A 23751-nucleotide genomic window follows, 5' to 3' on the forward strand; every position below is an offset into this window, starting at 1 on the left:
ACAAGTAATGATTGATGTTCCTTCAGGCAATTTAGAGTCACCATTTAACTTGACCTGCTTCGGACTGTGGGAGCACCTGAAGGAAACCCACGCAGGGGAGACTCCATACATGCAAACTCCACACAGAAAGGCCTTCCTGGATGAACTGGGGTTTGAACCCAAAACTGCTGCACCACCATGCTTCCCCTAAACAAATTTTCAATTAATCAAATTACCACGACTGACATGTGATAAATATCGGGCCTTTTGGGTCCCTGAGTATTTGTAGACCCTGAAAATATCAAAATAAAACAAACAATGGCAAAAATTCAAAGATACCAGGCTCCCAAATGTGCAGAGCTGCAAGTTTCCTAGTTGTAATCTGGACTTGAAAATGAGTAAAACAAACTGGCAAAGTCTAAACATGAATAGTTGGTGGAATGATTTGAACACAGCTTTTTGTCTGTGGTAGAAGAGCAAAAACATAGACATCAGCAATATACTGAGGTGAAAATGAGGTGTATTATTAAATTCTATATTGGGACATTTCACTGTACCATTGACTATTGCCACTTACACAGACCGTACCTTTCACATGGCTACAACTACAGCTTCACAGCGCTCCTGCTGTCACATGCTGATCCACCCAAATATGCTTCTGTCTTGTCACATGCCATCTGTGAGGATAAGCAGCTTCACATGCACTCATAGCAACCACAAGGCAGAGCGTGCCGTCATTCATTACCTCTGAATCAAATGTGGAGCAATTGGTGGCCCTTAGTGAAAGATCTTTTGCTTGAGAAGGTTTCAGCAATGTTTCTGTTCCAAGACTGGTGGGGGTTGTCAAAGAAATTATAGATCCATTAATTCCTTCTTTATTTTGATTTCTCTGTTTTGTTTTTTGTTTGTCTGTTTTTTTGTAAACCTTAATTTGTAGTTAAAAATAATTACATTAGTTTCTGAGACTTGCAGTTAACACACTGTTTTGCTGTTTCAGTAGTTCTCTCTCATCTTTTTTTGTAAACCTAATTTTTGTATCCTCAGAGTTAAAAGCCAACACCTGGAAGTCACTCTTTAGTGCCACACTGATCTGAAACAAGGACAATAAAAACATAAGCTGATTATTTAGGATTTATTCACATAAAAGTCAGTTATCAGCATGGGTCTAAAAAAAGCTCCCTTGACTCTACATTTACTAATGATTAGTCAACAATGCTGGCAGATGAAATAATGACTGGGCCATACAGAAAAACATGTATTTCTACCACACTGACCTGTAGCTCTTTCTTTCCAACACTGATGCATATCATATCTGTATAGGTGAGTGATTTCTATTGTGTTCAACGGCTATTTTCAGCCAAGAAGACTTGTAAATGCTCCTTCTTTGTTTTAATTCATGTGATGTGAATTTAAGATAGCCAATGAAAGAATCCAGTGTCTCTCATAAGGTCGTGACTTGGCTGATTTGTGCTTTAATTGTGGTGATTAACTGGGTGTTTTGTGGAACTGATGTAATTATTGGTGTGATATTTCCGACCTTTGAGCCTGCATTAGTAGTGTCGCAAAGGATCGTTACCAGTAATAGTGTGTGTGCATGTGTGTATGCTCACAAGAAGACGACATTTTTAACAGATTACTGTTGTTGTGAGGACATTTGAGTTATGAGGATTTTTGATTTGTATTTTACGAGTAAATTAATATAGATAAAAATAAATAAACTACAGACAAAGTATTAGCACTTACACAAAACACCTTGCAGTAGGCCTATATAAAATGAGTGAAAATAGTTCTATGCAGCTGAATAAAATATATAAATGATGCCTACACATTGCCTACTTTTACTTTTATAGTTAAATAACATTTTACTGACAATGCTACGGACTTTTACTGAGGTAACATCTGCTAACAGTCACGTAAAAGACAGTTTACATGACGTTTGTTCATCACACAAGTGACACAGGTCCAACATGATGCCTGTCAGTCAGAGCAAGGTAACAAGACTGTTTGAAACATATTTAATGGTAAAGCACATGTTAAGAGCTTTGGAAACTTGCTTCACTAAGTTTTCATGCTATTTATATTGGGACTTTCACACGTCCCCTTTATTACTTTAATGAGTCCAGGTAGGATCAGGCTCTTGGCCTTGGCGCTGACGTATGCAGGTGGTCGCTATGGAGAGCCTCTAAATTCAAAAGACTCGTTCTTCAAGCATCATTTCACTTCGACACTTGTTGGAGAAAGACGTCGTTCGACAATTTCTGCAAAAGTAAGCAAGCTAGCTTGAAAAAAACCACTCAACCATTTCAGTGCAACCTAGGGGCATTTTTTTATCATAGAAAAAGTGAGAATAAAATGCGTTAAATATGATTTAAATTATTTTTTCAAGCCGTTTTTCTCGACGCCTCGACTGAATTTAGTGAGGCGTCGAACGTTCTAGAGTCTCAGAGACTGACTTTAATACAGCGTCCATTTTGTGCAGTAACATGTTTAATAAAACATTAAAGTCTTTGGTTGGACTGAAATGTTAAGACAGAAGTAACCCTGCTGCTTTTAAAGCAAACAGATTCAGTGTTAACTTGTTTAAACTTCTTAGTCAAACATAGTTGTTGTGTTGAGTTAAGCAGAGCCCCATCCTAAACTCTGTGTTAATGCTTCCAGATGTGTGATCTACCTTCTCACCTCCGCGACCACAGCTACTGGTCCCCCAGGAGCACCGGCACCAGCAGGGTAAGGCTCCTTTCTTTTACTGTCTGGGCAAAAATGTGTATCCTGTTAGATTTGTGATGGGCTTGTTATAATTTGAAATATGATTTTTAATATTAAATTTAGTTTAATTTAGTGTTCCCTACTGAAGGTGAACTGTGAGGGATTAGTGGAAAAAAACATCTTTGTTACTATACATGAAACAGTGTATTTGCATTTAGTTTGAAGGGAGTCAGTGGAGATATTAGTAAAAAGTTCCAGTCAGGCAATGCCTCCCACCGCCATCCCTCTGGATGAGGCTTCTCTGATGTGTAGGTCAGAGATATCAGACACCTGCCCACAGGAGATTGACATCCTGTCAGTTTAACTTGGTCTTGTCCGGTGTTGCCATGGCTGCCAGTCACATCATATCCCCAGGTTGCTGAGTTTTGCCTGTAAAGTCCTGATGTGGGCCTCTGTCCCTCTGCTGGGAGCAGCAGTAACACCTGTCTTCAGTTTCTCTGGTTGTACTGCAGACAGCCATCCCACTGACTGTTTGTCCTGCTGCAGGTCTTCATGCGCTGCCCGGATGACGCTTAACAGTTGTGCTGAGCGTGTGTTGGGCCTCGGTCGATGCGTTACGCTAAGTGATCAGTAAGTTCGATGTGTTGCTGCTGTTCAGAGACCAGTGGGAGTGGTTGTATGTTGATGAGAGCTGAGGATGGTGGAAGTGTGGACTGGAGTTGTGTGCTACTTGTGTGATTTCCTTCGTTGTTGCTGTGAGTGGGGGCTTTGTGGAGTGGGCTGTAGCAGGTTACTGTTTGTTTGTGGTGGTAAACCTCACTCTGTCTCATCTCGCGATCAAGCGAGTCAGTATTTGTCGTTCTAAACAGCGTCCACACTCTTTAAATATGTGGCATCTGCTGCGTGTAACAGCTCCTCTGTTCTTTTTTCTCAGAGCTTCGTGTTGAATCCACTGATGTTACAGCAGCAGTCTGAGAGGACTTTAAGTGAAGTAGTTTGACCCGGTCCTTGACTTTCTGGCTTTGTCCATCTCTCTAACAGACTGCTGCACGCAGGAGGAGGCCAGCTCCAGAGCCCCTCTGGGAGCCTCCGGCGAGAAGACGCCGTGAGACTCCTGCTGTCCTGTTGGGCCGGAGCCCCAGCCCCCAGCCCTCCACCTCTGCTCCACGGGCCATACCGGACGCTGTCCAGCAGGAGGTCAGTGCTCTAACTGTATAGACAAGTGTTGGTTTGGCAGCAGTCTAAAGGGTGTAGCTGATCCAGTCTGACCTTCCTTCTCCTCCACTCTGTCTCTGTAAAATGATCCAGCCCAGAGTCGTCCTGCAGCCTGGTGGTCTCCATGCCTCTGCCTTTGATGCAGTTGAGGACTTTCTGATGTCCTGGTTAGGTGCCTGTCCATACAGCCCGGAGATGTGAGCCTCCAGCAACTATCCGGCCAGAGAGTACCACACACACACACACACGCACACACACACACACACACAAACGTAGATAAGTTTTTACTCCCTTTAATATTTAGATAAGTTTTAACTCTTTTTTTATTCTACACTTTCCTAAAAAAAAAAAAAAAGAAAAAAATTGCATGTTAGTAAATAGGTAGTCGTAGTAAGTTTGAACTCTTTTTAGTATTTAAAAAAAGTTTTTACTCTTTTTAGTGTCTAGATAAGTTTCTGCTCTCTTTAGTGTGTAAGATAAGTTTTAACTCTCAGATAAACTTTTTAAGTTTATCTAAGAGTTTTAGTTAATTCAGAACATACCAAAGTATTTAGCTAAGATTTAAACCATTTAAAACATTTCTAAATTTAATAATTCTGTCTATTGAGACCAAATTGGCGTAACTTATAGGTAAAAGGCTTTAGGAGGGTCTACAGACAAAATTCCATCCCAACATGTTCTTCTTTTTTTGATGGTTTTTTATGACCTTGTTTTTAGTTTATATTAAGATTGATTGATAAGATTTGTTTGCTAAATTTCCCATTTTCCTTTAGTGTTTAAAATTATAACATTTATTAAATGATGAATAAGTTAAAACATGCATTAGAAGGTGTGTTATGTGAGACCATGTCACACTAACTCCAGCCACTAGAGGTCAGGAGTGCACAGTTTTAAAGTTATTATTCCTTACTGTCCTGACAGCTGACAGACGAATAAACAATGCAACATGTTTGAATATTGCAATTAACATTTCAGTATGAAGATTGGGAAGAATATGTTTGGATGGAATATTGTCAGAGGGTTTGGGTTAGGGTGGGGTAGACCCTCCTAAAGACCTATTATAAAGTGCTCAGCAGAGGTGAACATGGTACAATACAACCCGATTAATGAATTCATCAGTAGGAGCAGTAGGAGCTTTATTTGTAGCAACTTTAATAATACTTTGGTAGTTGTCTAAGTAACAACACTGTTTTTATCTCTTTTTGTGGTGAACTTGTGATAATGATTGTGTAGAAGAAGGAAAGAGCTGTAAGAGGGTCTGGAGACATTGTTCCATTTAAATCCTTTCTTTTTGCTGTAGTGCACACATCACTGTCTTCAGAAGATGTGAAAATTTTTGTCTAAACATATAGTCTCAAAATGTTTCTGAGTAATATCAGAATGATTTGGTTATGTCTAAATATATTGAATTATGAAGAATTGGATAGAAACGTTGCAGAATGAACAATAGGAGACATGTATTTGGATGGAACACTGTCACAGGGTTAGGGTTAGGGAGGGCCAGACCCTCTTACAGACCTTTCCTTCTATATATTAATTAGTGGCAGTAATACCACTAATAGAAGCAGTACTAACAGTATTGTAGTGTGAACAGAAGCAGCTGTTTCAGTACAACAGTAAAACAGTTCGAAGAAAGAAATTAGGTGTTTAATAGCTTGTTAAACAGTTAAATGAACAATAATAAAAAAAGCTAAAACAATTAGCAATCCAAAAAAATCATCTGAATCTTAAAAGACCTTAATCAAAGGCCTTTCATCAGCAGTCTGTGGTACTGTAAATAGTATTAGTAACTGTGATGGACTAATAGACTGATTAGTAGTGTTTGTATTTTTCTCTTTTGTGGTGAATTTATCAAAAAGAATATGTTAAAAAAAAAAAGGAAAGAGCTGTAAGAGGGTCTGGAGACATTGTTCCATTTAAATCCTTTCTTTTTGCTGTAGTGCACACATCACTGTCTTCAGAAGATGTGAAAATCTTTGTCTAAACATATAGTCTCAAAATGTTTCTGAGTAATATCAGAATGATTTGGTTATGTCTAAATATATTGAATTATGAAGAATTGGATAGAAACGTTGCAGAATGAACAATAGGAGACATGTATTTGGATGGAACACTGTCACAGGGTTAGGGTTAGGGAGGGCCAGACCCTCTTACAGACCTTTCCTTCTATATATTAATTAGTGGCAGTAATACCACTAATAGTAGCAGTACTAACTATTGTAGTGTGAACAGAAGCAGCTGTTTAAGCAGCTGTACAACAGTACTATACTATACTATTACTATTTACAGACTGTGGTACTGTAAATAGTAATAGTATAGCTGTGATGGACTGTTAGTAGTGTTTGTAAGTGCTTGTAATAAGTATTTTGAAAAGGAAAGTAACTTCAGGTTTCTCACTGACGTACTTTTATAAGCTTTGTCCATGTTGTTTTATTTTTCTCTTTTGTGGTGAGTTTATCAAAAAAAAAAGTTAAAAAAAAAAAGGAAAGAGCTTTAAGAGGGTCTGGAGACACTATTCCATTCAAATATCTTTTCACTTTTGTATACATGACAGTTTTAGTGAAAAATACAAAATAATTATTAACAAGAATTTATTTTTTATTTGGTTCTATTTCAGTATGTTCAGTGACGAGTAGAAAGAAATTACCAGAAGCTTTAGACTCTTATTTTGTAGGTGGTTGAACTAGATTGGCAAATGAACAACAGGAAGCATGTTTGGATGGAACACTGTCACAGGGTTAGGGTTAGGGAGGGCCAGACCCTCCTAAAGCCTTTTCCTTCTATTACATAGTTCAACACAGACAAACTCATTAAAACATATAAGCAGAAATTTGTAGCTCATGTGGTAAATGAAGCTTTGTGACTGTACTGTGCTTGGTTTTTGCTTGGAGGTAAAGAGCTTCACGAGAGTCTAGTGGCAATATTCAGTTCTGCTGTTTTCATCCATCACTGTGCTCACTTTTTCTCTGAAGTTTCCACAGACAGTTGAACCTGTTCAGCTTGTTGGAGTCTTATCTTCACCTAAACAAGGAGACTCAACTATTCTGAGCATCTAAACCTCGTAGACGGTCAGTCAGATTATCTGTCAGATACTCAGCTGAAGGATCCAGTGAAGCTCTTTAATTCTCTCTTGTCACTCTTCTCAGATACACCATCACACACTAGCCTGATTCAGCATCACATGGATGTGGGGGATGCTCAGCATATTAACGACGTTCCTACTGGCTGCTCGTAGGAAAGTGTCAACAGATGGAAGAGTAGAGAGACTACATGTTAGAACATGGAATAGCTGAACCAGTGCTTTTGCTGGGTCTGTCCATATCTATAACATTCTCATTTACAAGTGACTACGTCTGTGCTTCACACATGAATAAACCCATTAGCCTGTTTGCTGTTGTAATATTCCTGTTATTTTCAAAGTTAAATTTAATTCAATAAAATAAATTAATATTGTGCTCAAGAATTTGTCTAAATGTTTCTTCTTCTTTTTTTGAATTTTTTTTTTAAATTTTATTAATATTTCTTATGTGCTTTTCAGCAAATGATCATTACATATGCAAGATGTAAATAAATAAAGACAGGAGCATAAATAATCCATTAGCACAATATAAATAATTCATAAGAATTACAGTTACTCAATTACGAATATTGGAATTATTATTACCAATTTTTTCTTATATCTAATCTTGTGGAGCAAAGCATAAAGTGGATTAGTAGTGTTTGTAACAATAGATTTCACTTTGTTCAACAAGGAATAAAATGATGAGCTTCTGTAACAATAGATTGTGGAGGATACTTTTTTTCCATTACTCTGTGTGAATTTACAGCAACCATAGCAGGTCATGCAGAGGCACATTAGAGGCTTTACCATGTGCAATGACTATAACCTTGACTAAAAAACAGAATACCTGAGGCTGTAATGTTCCTGGTAAGTTTAAGTTTAGTCCTGCAAAGAAGATCAAGGGAGATCATGGCTGGATAAACTCACTCTGGGCAGTGGGGTCAAAAATGATCCATGAAATGATTTTTATTTTTTTTATTTATTCATTATTTTCCTCTCTCTTTTTCGTTACAAATATATATAATATTATATTATATTATATTATATCTTCATATTTTGACATGTATTTGACATGTCGAAACATTCATTACTTAATGTGGACTCTGCTTTTGGACGGACAGTTGAGGTCGTGTTTATCACAATAAAGTATGGTTTATCAGACACGAGTGTTTTAACCGTAATATTGCTACTAAAGTAAAAAAAAAAAACAAAAAAAAAAAACTCCTCTTCCACAGCTGGCGGTTTGTTTGGGTCTATTTCCTCTTGTTTAACAGTCACTAATAAATTATTTTTTCCATCCCATGACTCACGGTACATGAAGCGGAACACCTTTCACTTGCGTTTTGACACGTCAGCTGTAGGCGCCGGACACATTTGGACGTTGCACACGCCGCACTTCCTGGCTCCTGTGTTGATGTACACCGATGTAACCTGTTTTAAGTCCAACGGTAGTCATTTTCTCGTGCTTCTTACCCTTGCGTTTGAATAAACGTAGAATACATCTGATTACCGGTTGAGCTGCTCTGTAGTCCAGCTGTATGTGTTGTGTTTGTTGATTTGACATGTTGTCTTCCTCACCAGGTATGCATGAGTTACAGCTTGTGTGCTTTCATTTTACTTTCTCTTGTCGTGCGTGTCATTTGTACGTCTTTACGTTTGCCCTAATGTAATATAAAGTGATGTATTTTTTAATCTAAGTGTATATGCTGTCCTTTATTTTAATATAACGTCGGACCTGGTCGTTTGAAGGTGACAGCCGTTAAATGAAGTTACCACATTCATTGATTTATCTGCTCCGCAATTGGACTTAATTGTTTTCTATCTGACTCTGGTATCAGCGAGCCAAGCAGGGAGTGTGGATGCAACCATCATTTTTTCAACTATTGCACAGGTGTCTACCCGTATGCGCTTTTCTCCCTGTTGTTGTCTCTCACTTTACTAACAGTTTGATCAAGCTCACTGAATGTTTTTTCCTGCTCATCCTGTTAGACATCCAGGATGTTTAGCTGTTTTAGTAGTTCTCTCATCTTTTCTTTCAGAGTTGCTGAGGGCCCAGCAGGTTTGATGCCCACTGCTCCAACATGGAGCCCTCAGATATTATCACACACAAGAACGGGCGGCAGAGGAAGCCGGCAGGTGCCAACCTCCCAAATGAAAACATGAGGGATGTAGCTAGGAGGGAGACAAGTGCCTCTGAGCCAGACATAGAAGAGGAGACAGAGAGCCTTATCAGAGGGTCAGATTCTGAGGATGGGAGACGAAGAGTCCGGCCGGGGATCCGTGGCGAGTTGGGCAATGTGTCGCTCCTTCTGTTTCTCTATGTGCTGCAAGGGATTCCTCTGGGACTGGCTGGCAGCATCCCTCTGATTTTACAGAGCAAGAGCGTCAGCTACAAAGACCAAGCCTTCTTCAGCTTTGTATTCTGGCCGTTTAGTCTCAAGCTTCTCTGGGCACCACTGGTGGATGCTCTCTACTACAGCAGGTTTGGTAGAAGGTAAGGAAAAACACATACGTTTATCTACACTGCGGATCTTTTCCTTGATAATTTCTACAACTGCTCCCACCTTCCCCCTCTTTCTTCAGAAAGTCATGGCTGGTGCCCACACAGTACCTGCTGGGCCTCTTCATGCTCTACCTGTCTGTAACTGTCAATTCACTGCTGCAGAGTGAGGGGGGACCAAACGTGACAACACTTACTGTAGTCTTCTTTATTCTCGCCTTCCTAGCAGCCACACAGGTAGGCAATCATAAACACTGACATAAACACAGTCAGAAAAAGAAAACATGTGAGTTCATAGTTTCTGTCCCATCCTCCAATTGTTCTATCTTCTCTGTGTTCAAGGATATAGCTGTGGATGGCTGGGCCCTGACCATGTTATCCAGAGAAAATGTGGGTTATGCATCTACATGCAACTCTGTAGGCCAGACAGCTGGCTACTTCCTGGGGAATGTGCTCTTTCTGGCTCTGGAATCTGCTGACTTCTGCAACAAATACCTCAGACTAGAGCCCAAGGATACAGGCATTGTTACCTTGTCAGGTATTTTTCTATCCCTGACCTGCTAGATTGAAAAGATAAATAATAATTTTCTGTGGAGATAACAGTAATTTGGGTGACCAGTAGAATTAAATGTATTTTCTAATGCTCTCTGTCGCTCTGCTGCAGAATTCTTGTTTTTTTGGGGGATGGTGTTCCTGGGTTCCACGACGCTGGTAGCCATTTTTAAAAGGGAAAACGAGTACAGCAAAGGAAAGAGGAGAGTCCAGGAGGAGACACAAGGTGTCATGGAAACCTACAAGTTGCTGCTCTCTATTATCAAGATGCCCACAGTCTTCACCTTTTGTGTCCTGCTTCTCACTGCTAAAGTGCGTAGCCATTTCTCGACAAATATTTGGTTTGCCTTTGGAAGGTGTTGTCCCCACCTGTTTGCTGATTAACATGAATGTCCTCTGCGAGTTAAGGATTTCTCATATGTCTTCTGTGTGTGTGTGTGTGTGTGTTCAGATGGGTTTCTCTGCAGCAGATGCAGTGACAGGGCTGAAGCTGGTGGAGGCTGGAGTTCCCAAGGAGCAGCTGGCATTGTTGGCGGTGCCCATGGTGCCTCTGCAGATTCTTCTACCAGTAGTCATCAGTAAATACACGGCAGGGCCTCGACCTCTGGATGTCTTCTACAAGGCCTTTCCTTTTAGGTTGTAACATATACACACACACAGACACATAAACCTACATACACATATTCAGTAACCTGAAAGCTAACAGAGCATTGCTGTTCTGTGACTTCAGGTTGCTTATAGGACTGGAGTATGCTCTGCTGGTGTGGTGGACCTCCACTGTAAAACATGACGGAGGGTTCCCTGTTTACTACTATGCCATAGTGCTGCTTAGCTATGCAGTGCATCAGGTTTGTTATTTCTCTCTCATTACCTGTATAGGCCTCCATTTGTCTTTTATTTCTATATTCCAATCCTTGACATTGTGACACAGAGTATATACAGGATTTCTAACCCCATCTCTGCCTCCAGATGTCACTGTGCACCAGAGAAATACATAAAATAATAGGGACATAATTGAAGGAGGGAGATTTGGTTGTGATATCTGTTACAACTCTGTTACTTCTTATTTCAGTAGGAAATGAAAAAAAACGCAGAGATGTTGGATATACAGCTTATCCCTTTTCTGGATCTTGGATTAATTGGGATCAATAAATCATCCAACTCAATTTTCAGTTGATAAGAATAAGGCCTCAGGATGCTACTGTTGCATTGAGAATTGTCCAGCTTTAACAAAAGTTTCCCTTGTTTTCACCCCAGGTGGCGCTGTACAGTATGTACGTGGCCTGCATGGCCTTCCATGCCAAAGTGAGCGACCCACTCATCGGCGGGACCTACATGACCCTGCTGAACACCGTCACGAACCTTGGAGGAAACTGGCCCTCCACTGTGGCTCTGTGGATGGTGGATCCACTGACCTCTAAGGAGTGCCGGGGGGCTGTCGGGCAGAGCTGTGGGTCTCCAGAAGAGGCGGGGGTAAGTGAGAGGGTGGAATGAGACTGTGTGTTTGTTCTCATCTCGAAAGCATGAACTGACTGTTCCTGTTTTGTCCCTCTCCTCATCTCCAGCTGTGCGTTTCTGAAGGCGGCGCTTGTGTGACGACATTGGACGGCTACTACGTGGAGTCAGTGGTGTGCGTTGTGATTGGTTTAGCCTGGTGGGTTTGGTTGGGGAAGAAAATGAAGCGGCTGCAGGAACAGAGCCCCGCTGCGTGGCGGTGCAGAGTTAACCAGTGATGACACGCACTATCATCGGTACCACGGACTCTTCTTGGTGAACTGTACCTCTGCATACTCTACTCCAAAAACAGCTAAATGCTGGACACGCTGTAATTCCATCCTCACCCGTCTGGTTTATTTCCCCTGGTCCAGCTCGAGCTGCTACGTTCACAAAAGAAACACCCACTCTCACACATTGCCACCTCTGTCACCTTGACATACGTAAATCTGAAGTAATGAACTGCTCTTGTGTTCTGTGAAGGTAAAAACCTTTCTTTCACTACTCATACTACCTGTATCTGTAACTGTGTCCTCCTGAAAACTGAAACAACCGTTCAGTCTGGTTAAGAACATTTATATAAAAGTTAAACTTGTTTTTTTTCCCCCTCTTAAACCATATTCTGCTGCTTGAAATAGCCTAACCAAATCAGAGCTGGGTCAAAGAGTGCTTTTGTTTTTCATTTGAACTTGAATGGATCACCAGCCCGTTGGATTTGCTACTTTTAATCATCCAAAGACAAACAACAGCAGAAATAACTTTTTGAAAATTCAGCCTTCCAATGTTTTAGAAAGCTTGTGAAATGATTTTAGTAAACCCAGTGGTTGTAAAGGATACTAAAGGGAAAAAAACGGGAAAACAGAGATGTGCTCCTTTGAACTGTTTTTTTTTTGAAGATTCCCATTAAGTCTCCACACTCTTCCTGCTGGGACCTTTACATCCACCTACACCTGCAACCTCACTTTGGTATTTAACCCAAAGTAACAAAAATACTTAGATATATTATAAGACGAATATAAAAGTGATAAACTAACTGAGCTGTTGTAAAACTCAACCCATCTGGTAATCCAAGTACCGTAAGTTAAACCCAGAGTGAAGAATAAGTTTAATAGCTTTTTGACTCAGATCTGAACCAACTGTTTCATGATTGTTTAAATGTTCTTGATTTTTTTTCCTCCAAAGTTCTCTGTGCCTTGTTTAGCTTATCAATGTCTCTTGACTTTGAAGACATCCAGCAACAACAAGTCAAAGCCAACCAACATTCGAGCTGTTGTTAAATAATCAAGGCAGGGAATATTACAGTTGTTGTAATGTACTGTACTTAGTAGTGTCATTACTTCAGTTATTTCTCTCTTTTTATTTACATACTCCAGAGTCGGAAGCTGAATACACATTCCTTATGAAGAATTTAATTTGCACAGTGATTTATGCATATTATACAACCAGTATCACCAGTGGTCAAATGAACGGAAATTAAAAGGTTGGTTTTTTTGTTGGATCAATCTTTTATTTATCCAAACTTTCCTTATATCTGATTCTTCTTGCCCATTAAAGGCCCCATTCAAATCTTTAATAGTAATATTGGCCAGGGCAGTGTGTAACTGGTAAGACATCTTGGTTATCTATCTGCCCAGGTTGGTAAATGCATTTTTAAGTTGCAAGAAGAAAATATCCAGAACTACTTCTGGTATGATTTTACTCTTTTCCAGAGTTTTTTTTTTCTTTTATAGATGCATTTATTATTGAGACACTGTATGTGAAAGGCCAGTATCCTGTATACTAATTCCTAAATCAAGAATTGATTACAGGGGTCCTAATTTAAATATTTTAACATCCATAAAACCTATATAATGTACATCAAGGATCACCTTGGCAGATCCCATCTGTCAGAGAGCATTACTGAGTTTGAGCAATAATAAGTTCCATATCTGTTTGGCAGGTAATACGTTTCTCTGAGGAGTCTTGTTCTAGACTGGACATAATGTCAGGTTTACAGATTGTTTTGGCCTGTAAAAAAAACAAAAACAAAACAAAGAATTTCTTGCCCACAAAACAGTTCAGATCCCAGACCAGCAGCCTGGTGAGAAATGTAACAAGCAAATGCTCTGCTTAGGATTTTGTACCTGAAGCTCAGTGTTACAGTATTTTCTCAAAGGCCAGCGTTGAAACTTCAAACCACTCTGTCAAATGTTAATGTTGAAGTGCACAGTCTGTCTACATATATATATATATATTTTTTTTACACTCATTAAACTCACATAATGTCAGTTTTGTAAACATTATTTTGCTGTGATGTTTGTTGGGCCTTTCACGTTCATTTGTGCCAGCCTGTCACTGTAATGTGACAAAACTTCATCCTAGGAACCTTCCTTCTTCTATTTTTTGACAAATCTTACAGTAGGTAAACTGCGACTGTTCATTTTTGCTACATGTGCATTAGTTTTGATAATATTTGTAGATTGGGGCTTCATATTAGTCTGCTAAATTTGCTTTTAGGTGGTGGTGATCTGCTGTTATTTCAGCCACAGAAAATTTAGGTTTTAATTTATTTCACAATGTTACCTCATAACCATTTAATTGAACTTTGTTTATGTAAATCTGTTTTTTTTTTTTTTTTTTTTGCACAATTTGTGTTTACAATGAGTCCAAATCCCCAATCATACAGAGGAAAATGACAAAACAGGGTGTCTGTACTGTGAGAAATTTAAATACAGTAGCGGCAGCATTGCTCATATAATGTTCTTCTTTGACATTCATAGGATGCAATATTGATGAGATTTGAAACAAATCTTATATGTAATTAAAAAAAAGCACACCTGAGGTCTCTGGTTGTTTTTCCTTAATCTGTGAAATACAGATTTTTATCTGCACACACAAAAGACACAATGCACTCTGTAATGTTTTTTGCATTTTATTATAATTTTCCTTGTTTCTCAGGAATTTCCCTCCTAAACAAGTGAATGCTGATGCAAGAGGCTGTAAATGTTGCCCCCCGAGTTTTTGGATCACTGAACCCCACGACTGCAGCCAGTGTCCAGATCAACTGGTGCCACAGTCTCCCACGGTGAATTCGCTCCAGGGGTCGGATGGCGTCTGGCGTCCAGTCACTGCTCCCGACCCACACTGTCCCGTGCAGCCAGAGGTGGTGGGTGGGTGGGTGGTTGGGGAGTGATGTCACACAAAGCAGCACCAAGATCAGTTTGTCCTTTTGGGTGGTGATGGGAAAGTGAGTCACGCTAACAATTCATCGAGCCAATTTATGTCTGGTGATGCGTCAATTAAATCCAGTGATGCATCCCACAGTGAAGTTTGCCTGAAGAGATAATTGAAGTATGGATCCCACATCAAATAAGACATTCCACAAGTCATCCACAACACCAATGCTCAAAGAATGTAAAAAGTCAGTGTTTTTTTTTTCCTTCTTTAATTTAGGCTCTCTGATTCGTCACTGATGTATAGCACAGTTAATGCATCCACTCTGTAAAACATCATAAGACGTAAAGCTATGTTCATCAGTACCAGAACCTCTGCTTGTCCGCTACTCACAATGACGATTCCTAATTCATATCATTTTAATTCACAGCCAGGAAGCATTTTTGTCTAAGAAGAAATACTGTCAAAATCTCCCAGTGGAAGCAGTTTCCTCTCTGGCATTCATTCAAACAGCACAAAGCACTTTGGACGTCATCTTGTACAGTAGACTGGCTGCATTTTGACTTTAATCGCTTTCTTACTCTGTGATACATCATCGCCTTTGATTTCCCGATCACACAAAGGCTGTGTAGCTCCTGAAAAGATTTCCAGTCCTAGTAGTGTAGTTCAGAAAGGGAGAGGTGGGAGAGAGGGGGGGTATCAGAAGACATGGGTCCTGAGGACCAGAGGTGTCAGGGGAGAAAGTAGTGAGATGGTGATGTTGTTGGTAGCTCTTAACTGAAGCACCCACGCACAAACTCCAGCTTGTGTCAGTATATGTAGTGTGCGGATGTGCAATTTTTGATTTTCATTGTCTCTAGCATCCATATCTTTTTGCTTTGTTTCTTAAAAAATATCAAGAAAAAAAAAAAAGAGTCAAGAAATAAACTCTCCTAAAGAGGCGCGGTGGGTCATAGGTTCATACGTAGATGTTCGGGCCGCTTGGCCACGACGGGATAGGCTTGCTGCTTCATTTGAGCCAGGTTGACCCCGGCAGGCTGACGGATGGGAAGAGGGGCCGAGGCCTCGGAGCTGGTTGTGATGTCCATTTGCTCTGGGGTGGACACTTCCATGGCCTGGTCCTGAGGAGACTGGAGGACGCTGGGTCCTCCACCAGTGAGGAGGGGGCTCCGGGGCCAGCAGTCCCCCCCTGAGTATTTGACTGGGCTGAAAGGAAACAGGAGCAGGAGGTGGGGAAAATATATTCAAAATTTATATCAGACTTTATACCAAACAATGATGCCAGGTCTTAAACCTCAACCAAGACCCACTGAGGTCATACTGCACCAGTTATACCAATCAAACTCATCAGTCATAACATGAGTTCTGAACACAGACATGCACAGACAGCACAGACAGAAGGTGGGTTAACATACCTGAGAGGTGTTCTTGGGCTGCCCATGATCCGTCGGGGTGAGCGGATTTTTGGCTCGTATGAGAACTTTTCTTTGATGTTTTCCAGGACTGATGGAGCAACATACGTGAAACCCTACATTTGAAGACAGCAGAGGTGAACACAGGTACAGTTGATGCGTGGCCACATTTTAGGGGCAGGCTGCAGAGCTAGCTTAAAAACTATTCATGAGTCAGAAGCAGCAGTGTGATCCAGATCTAAGTATTTTTCATAAAGAAAAAGCTGTTTCAGTACAAGCTGCTTATTGCACGTAAAAGGTGCTTCGGATTTTAAATGTGTTCATAAAAGACCTGAGCTCGGTGTGTTTAGTGACGAAGAGAAAAGGCTTTTTCATATCTCAGAGACAAAAACCAGAGAAACTGTAGCTGTAGCAGTTACCAGAAAGGCCTGATTGGCACTCTCACTGAGGGTTGAGTCGTCGGGGCTGTCAACAGGCGTCTGACTGGTGAACTTCGAGTCAAACTGACTCACGTCTTCGGCTGATTGCTGCAAAGACAGACGAGAAGGCAAACACAGGTGAGGAGGTGCAGCAACATGAGCAGATGTGTCAGCCAGCAAGATTATAAACAGGAGCAGGTCTGAAACTGAAGAAGACCTGGGTTCAGTTACTGAAACTTCAGTTGGTTTGATCTAGGCAGGAAACCAGAATTAAACCCTATCTTCATCTCACAAGGAAGACTTGAACCTAAACCACTCAGGTGGCATCGTTTGTGACCTGACAAAGATCCAATTTCAGCATTTAACATGATCAAATTTCCCACCTAAAAAAACTACAAATACGAGTATCCATTTCAAAACCATGTCTGCTTCTCTGTTACTCACCAGGAAAGGTTTAAAGGGAGGTTCCACTTTCCGAGCCAGCAAATCCTCCCAGTTGATGTGTCGAAAGAAGGGATGAGCCTACAGAAAGAGTCATAAATATATATAATCTCATATGTCATAAACGCAGACACAGATGAATTTGGATTTTTTTCCCCCTGCTTAATTTCACAGCCCAGTATAGTTCTCGTGTTTATCGACGGGAGCCTGTGTGCTGATTCACTACGTACAGACCGTGCTGTGTCGTGTGCTCTCACCTGCACCTCTGTGGCGTCCCCTGTTCCTGCTCCCAGCCGCGAGGAGGCATTTCTCTTCAACAACTGTGCAACCAGCAGACCAAAGTCAAAATAACGCACTACAACTCCACTTTTATTTTTACTCTTTTACACCTGGAGCAATATGAGCTGCAAAAAAAACCCCAGACAAACAGCAGATACCCGTTTCAGGAGATCTCTGGCTTCTTGCGTGAGGTAGGGCGGGAGGCAGAGCTTGCACTTCAGGATCTTGTCAATGGTCTTTTTTCGGTTTTCGCCGGTGAACGGTGGCTACAGCGGGTTCAAGAGAGAACAGGGTTCCTCAAATACTTCAAATTATGATTCCTATTTTACAACAGCGCATTAAGGAGAGTGAAGCAGGAAGCATTTTTATGCTGTGACTTTTTAAACTGACCGCTCCTGTGAGCATGTCGTACATCAGAGCGCCCAGACTCCACCAGTCCACGGCTCGGTTGTGTCCGCTTCTCATCAAGATCTCTGGAGCCCTGCAACAATGAGAGTGCACATTTCTCACTAATGCACTCAAGTTAAATAGTAAGTTCTTAATGAGCACGAAAGGAGGAAGAGGAGTAAGGAAGTGTAAGTGTATCAGAGAGATGCTGGCAGTGTGATTGAAGGAGTGAGGAAGAAAATGAAAGAGCTCATCTTACATGTATTCGATGGTACCACAGAAAGTGTGCGTGACCGTGCCATCGTGAATGGACTCTTTACACAGCCCAAAGTCTGTCAACTTGACGTGACCTGGAAGGAAAACATCACACAATCAGACACAGTTGCTCACAGCTGTGGTGGATACACACATCTGTATGAAAAATCACAATAAGCTCAAATGTAAAGGGTTTAAATCGCCACTTATGCTGTTTCTACGACTACGGCAAATATTGTCTGTAATATTTTAAGACCGAAAACAAAGACACTGAAGACACACACACACACACACACACACACACACACACACACACACACACACACACACACACACACACACACACACACACACACACACACACACACACACACACACCTTGGCTGTTAAGCATGATGTTCTCAGGCTTTAAGTCTCTGTAGATGATGCCCTTCTGGTGCAGGTGGCCCAGAGCCATGGAGATCTCTGCCAGGTAAAAACTACAGAGAAACACAGACATGCACGTGACATTATTACACATTATGTTTGTGGTGTGAGTCTTGACTGGTAAGAAAGCAGGAAGCATATGTTTTGTTTTTATGGCGACCTGTATTTGAATGCCCCATACACTGATTTACAGTGTGGTTTAACTATGTTTGAGGTGCCCTAATGTACAGTTTCATAGCCCTATCATGACAGACAAAGCTGACAGTCTGCCAAGAAATTAAACTGCATTACAGATGTGTTACATTTGGTTCAAGCTACATAACAATATGAACATAAACAAAGCTCACCAGGCTGTGTCTTCCATGAAGATGCCCTCCCTCTCCAGCTGCATGAAAAGTTCTCCTCCTGCACAGGTGAACACAAGTTTACGTCACTCCCCGCATGCATTAATATTCCCGCAGAGCGTGTGTGTTTGCACCAGATGTGCGTGGCTTTATACTGACCGCTCAGGTACTCCAGGATGAGGTACAGCTTTCCTCCTGTCTGGAAGGCGTAGATGAGGTCGACAATGAAGGGATGCTTCACCTCCTCCAGGATGTTCCTCTCTGCCTTGGTGTGGGCCGTGTCCTTGGCGTTGCGTACAATCATCGCCTGGTGCCCCCAGCCCAAAGAAATATATCACCATTAGTCAGGAGGGGAGGTGGTGAAACACTGGGTGTGTTTTAATCAAGGCAGATGTGAAATGTTCCAAACAACATTTCCTGTCAACAGGCTGTGGGTCACTGCCTTGAAAGCTGCTTGCCTGTGTGTCCTTCATGACAAATAGATGATGAAAGTATTCTGCTAAACATCTGGGAGGCAGGGGCTGAGCTGAGCAATTAATTTAGTTTAATGAACAAATGTAGTTTAACAAGGCGGATGCTACTTTTAAATCATTTTTTTAATCCATGTTCTAACAGTGACTGTCCTTTCTTAGTGCTCACTTAAAGAAATACAACAATAAAGCATTACAACGCTTGGATTGCAATTCTATGGAGTATAATGAGGATATAAAGAGGCTGGGCACCATTGTGGTTTTATGTGTGCACTTCTGTTCCCCCAGCTCTCCACAAACACTCTTCCTTTCCTCTTCTCTCCTGCTTCTGTTTATGTTTGCTAACCACTTCTGTCAGACTGCTAAAGAGCTGCCTGTCAGCATCAATGCTGTCTCAGCTTTGATGATGACAACAGATGGAGCTCCGACAGGCAGACTGAGGCTGTGACGACTCCCTTTGATTTGAAGGCTGAGAAGTCTTGACATCACTTTTTGTTCAGGCTGATTAAGATTTATACATTGAATGATTTATCAGCCCCAAACTGAGTGTGCGCTCCCTCTACTGGACTACTAACAAACAAAAGAAAATTCAAACTAATTGCCACACACTACTGCAAAGCCTGTAACTTCTCTATGATGCTATTGGCCTTTACTTCTGTTGTATTTTCTGGGCCCGTGTTAACGAAGCATCTCAGATGAGGATTTATTATGGCCATTATTTATGAACCTGACTGCACACAGCAAGGAACCAAAGTTCTCATTTAAGAGCACATGACATGCCTTATTTATGACACTCAGAACCATAAAAAGAACTTCTTGTAGTTTTTCTCAGTGGTTAAGTCAACACATCAAATAACTAACAGTCTGAATTAGGATTAATGTGAAGATTACTTTACAGATCACAGTGTTATGTCACTTGTATTATTAGATAATTGCACTCAGAGAAAGATTACGAATATATTTTTATCAAAACATACAAATTACACAAAACTTTACATTACAATATAATTACATTTCGAGGTAACCATAGCTGTTAAGTCCTACATCGCTGATGTTGTAGCTGTATCTGTTTTTAATTAAGTATAAACTGCAACAACATTAAAACTTTCTTCTACACTGAGCCCATTTTCTGTAGATGGACAAAAATCTTAATAGAAAGCAGTTTTACTCCAATTTAATCTCTGGAAAAGCTTGTTATTTTAAATCAAACCCCGGATACACTCTGCATTTCTACAGCTTCAGGGACGTATTTTGCACATTTGTCCAATCACCATCCACCTGCTAGGAACTCCTGGCAGGTTAGGACAGCTCTGCAGAGGAAACATGATAAAGTGCTGTCTCACCAAAGCTTATATATATGCTACTATGAAAATTTTGGGCAAGTCAGGACAGATGTCCTTCTCTAAGATGCTTCATAGATACGGGCCCCAGCCTCTATCCTAACACTACAGAACTTTATCAAAGCCGTGTTGCACATAAATACTTGCCACTTTGACGCTTATCGATTGAAACGACTGCTTGAAATCTGGCAGGGCCTCAACGTGTCACTGGGGTCATTTCAGCCAATCAAGCAGAAGCAGTGTGAATATCAAGCGGTATCTAATGGGCTGAGGCAGAGCGTTTTAAGTGCCAAGGCTGCAGCAGAGCAGCACAGATGGCAATCTACCAACTAGCAGTGAAATCTTACCCCACCACTGGCTTCAAGGGCAGCCGATATGTGCAGACAGAAGCACCATAATGTTTATTTGTAATAACAAGCGTGCAATTACGTTCACAGGATACAAACTGAGAGCAGCTGTACATCATTCTGATTGATGTAACTTCAGTCATTTGAGTAGATTGTGTTTTGGCATTGACGAGGGAAAAAAAAAGTACCTTTTTTAAAACTTTCATGGCAAATATTTTGCCCGATGCAGCGCCGACAACTTTTCGAACTTGAAAAACCTGCACAGAGAGGGAAGTGATTTGCATGTTTAGAGTAATAAAATCAAAAGCTGGAAGAAATATACATAGTCAAAACTCAGTTCTCAACTCAGTACCTTACAATACAGAAGCAAAATAATGCAAAGTGTGTGTGTGTGTGCAGGAGTGTGTGCATGATGTCCAGTGTACTTTCTGAAGGCTTGCTGCTTCTTGGGTACCACAAGTACCTTTCCGTAACCGCCTTTCCCCAGGACCCGCAGCAGCTCAAAGCACTCCGGTCTGATGTTCTCTGTCCCCTGATTGACGTTGTCCTCTGATATCTCAATCTTCTCACAGTCATCCATGTTGCTGCAGAGATACACAATCAGTGCACGTTGCTCACACTTTGTTTTCCCACTAACTGCATCATGGGATCATACATGGACACAAAGCACAGACAGACAATCTGAATACTTACAACTCAAATCCACTGCACTGATCCATGATATCATTGATTTGAGCCTGGAAGGAGAAGGAGAAAACAAAATAATCCCGAGCTGTTAAGTGGGTGTGTTTTTCAATTCTTTCATTTTTTTATTCAGTTTGTAGGAGCTTTAAATTTTAACATCATGATGACATGTCTGTATTTCTTTTTCTTTCTTGTGTTTAAACATTTTATATCTCTATAACCACTATGACAGTACAGCATTTATATGACATACTATACAAGTGAATTGCTTCAAATTTAGAGATGCAACAATGGACTGTTGATCAACAGAAAACTAATCAGCAACTGTTTTGATAATCGATTAATCATTTGAGTCATTTTTCAGGCAAAAATTCTATCTATTTTCTTGTTCCAGCTTTTCCACTTTGCTGCTCTTCTTAGTTTTATATCATCGTGAACTGAATGTTTTGGGGTTTTGGGTTATTCATTGGACAAAACAAGACATTTGAAAAAAAAAAAACCCTAAAAAAAACAACTTGGAAGCACAAACCAGTGATGGGCATTTTCTTCTCTATTTTCTGTAGTCTCACAGACCCTACAACTAATCAACTAATGAAGAAATTAATAACTGATTGTGAAAATAAGTGTTCTTTGCAGCCCAACTTGTACTATGTCCTGCTGTACAGTAAGTTTAGCTAGGACATCCGCCTGTTTACAAAGATGGTGTTTGGCTTCACATTCACACAGAAGCTGGGATGTGATACTGACAAACAAGAGCTGCTGTAATGCAACAGCTCCCAAAAACCCAATCCCTGCTACAAGAGCACCAACATCAACATGTTGCAAGATATTCAGCAAAAGGCCACAAGTTGTTTATCTTAATCAAACACAAGCACGTGTGTGTGTGTGTGTAGACAATTACATCGTACTGTTTGTATCTCCTACTCAATCACTGTACCACTCATATAACAGCAGGTGATATACTGTAATGATATACCTTGAATCTGACACGTGCATAAAGCAGTAACTGCGCCTGATTTAAATAGCTGTCATCTTAAGTTCAGTGCAGAGTGTGGTTCTGCAGCGGTGCGGTTGTGTTGCTGCTTTCCAGGCTCAGAAACGCACAAGCACCAGCTTTCAGTGCACACGGTCCCACTCGGTCAGGGTCTTGCCAAAATAAACTGTTGCACACCGAGCCACATTTATCACTGCAGCACCTTTGGCCAAGTAAGGCTTTGCTTGCACAACTCACACAGCATGACAGCGATGTTTTCTAAACGTGACAGCGTCAACAAGGGGCAAGCGTTTCATCACTAGATAAGGCTGCTGGAAAAAAAATTAATGTATAAATAAAAGCACAAAAAGTGACAGCTCTGTCTCTATCGCTGTCAGACTATCAGCCCGTGCTAACCCTGTTGGAAAAGGCCTGGGAGCTCCGGCTGCAGAGCAGGCCTGCGGTAGCTGGCAGGCTACCGGGCTAACAGCTAGCTGCTGTGCAGACAAGAGTTTCTGCTCTCACAACTCCCGCAGTTACGCTCAACATCTCCCATTAAAGTACCTCCTCGTTCTCGTCGTCGGAGACATTTTCCTCCGGCTGGTCCAAATCAATGTCAAACACTCCAGCCATGGCAGCGCTTCGCTCGTATCGCTCTGTCACAGACCGCAGGAATAGCAAGCGTCCCCCACCTCATGGACAAACACACACCGCCGCCATAACCGGCTACTACACTGAGCATGCGCACTGCGAGGCTGAACAGAAAGGGGACCGGTGAGCTGGAGGTGCTTTTATTTTGTCATGAGCAGTGACAGCTCACACACAGTGTGCTCAACAAAGATAAGGCAATAGTAAATAAACCTCCATTGTTATTCATTGCAAAGTTTAGACACAGAAATCCAACAATGCAGTGAAATCAAATCAAAATCAAATTAATTCTGAAAATCTAACAAGCTCTTGTCAAGACTGCAAAGGAAACAATTAGCTGGTATGTTGTTTGAAATCACAAACACCCTAATAACACACACACACACACACACACACACACACACACACACACACACACACACACACACACACACACACACACACACACCAAAATTAATACTAATACCTGTACTTGTTCTGCAATAATAGTCATAATAATTATAGTAATGACCATAAGGGTAACACTTTAAGTCCCCCTATGTAGCATTTAGCAACAGTATATAAACATTTAATAGTCTATAACAGAGTATGATGTAGTTGCAAGCTGCATTTAAGTGTTTATTACTGTATTTATCAACAGATTTCCTATGGGCACCCACAGGTGGG

The 23751-nt window shown here is 40.9% G+C and overlaps 2 protein-coding genes across 6 annotated transcripts; one reads left to right on the forward strand and one right to left on the reverse strand.

The window, feature by feature from the left end:
- The first annotated feature begins 8326 nt into the window (after positions 1–8326).
- slc33a1 (solute carrier family 33 member 1) lies at positions 8327–13003 on the forward strand. Of its 4 annotated transcripts, XM_041045880.1 has the most exons (10): positions 8419–8542; positions 8800–8852; positions 9001–9455; positions 9545–9698; positions 9804–9999; positions 10126–10325; positions 10465–10649; positions 10744–10861; positions 11271–11486; positions 11579–13003. In XM_041045880.1, exons 3-10 carry the CDS (start codon positions 9043–9045, stop codon positions 11744–11746), a joined length of 1650 nt encoding a protein of 549 aa, XP_040901814.1. In that variant the 5' UTR covers positions 8419–8542; positions 8800–8852; positions 9001–9042; the 3' UTR covers positions 11747–13003. The 4 variants fall into 4 exon arrangements, with proteins under 4 accessions (XP_040901815.1, XP_040901816.1, XP_040901814.1 ...); XM_041045881.1 differs by lacking the exons at positions 8419–8542; positions 8800–8852 and adding an exon at positions 8327–8409; XM_041045882.1 differs by lacking the exon at positions 8800–8852 and having other exon boundaries at positions 8413–8542.
- A 1126-nt stretch (positions 13004–14129) lies between these two features.
- Positions 14130–23164, reverse strand: rps6kb1b (ribosomal protein S6 kinase b, polypeptide 1b). Of its 2 annotated transcripts, XM_041045884.1 has the most exons (15): positions 23002–23164; positions 21474–21517; positions 21244–21364; positions 20969–21037; positions 18783–18930; positions 18627–18684; positions 18232–18332; positions 17858–17948; positions 17602–17692; positions 17370–17477; positions 17190–17252; positions 16936–17013; positions 16492–16599; positions 16076–16188; positions 14132–15866 (listed from the first exon to the last, which is right to left on the reverse strand). In XM_041045884.1, exons 1-15 carry the CDS (start codon positions 23068–23070, stop codon positions 15611–15613), a joined length of 1518 nt encoding a protein of 505 aa, XP_040901818.1. In that variant the 5' UTR covers positions 23071–23164; the 3' UTR covers positions 14132–15610. The 2 variants fall into 2 exon arrangements, with proteins under 2 accessions (XP_040901820.1, XP_040901818.1); XM_041045886.1 differs by lacking the exons at positions 21474–21517; positions 23002–23164 and having other exon boundaries at positions 14130–15866; positions 18783–18944; positions 21244–21262.
- Between the last annotated feature and the right edge of the window lie 587 nt (positions 23165–23751).

This window comes from Toxotes jaculatrix, chromosome 9, assembly GCF_017976425.1.
Source record: "Toxotes jaculatrix isolate fToxJac2 chromosome 9, fToxJac2.pri, whole genome shotgun sequence".
NCBI lineage: Eukaryota > Metazoa > Chordata > Actinopteri > Toxotidae > Toxotes > Toxotes jaculatrix.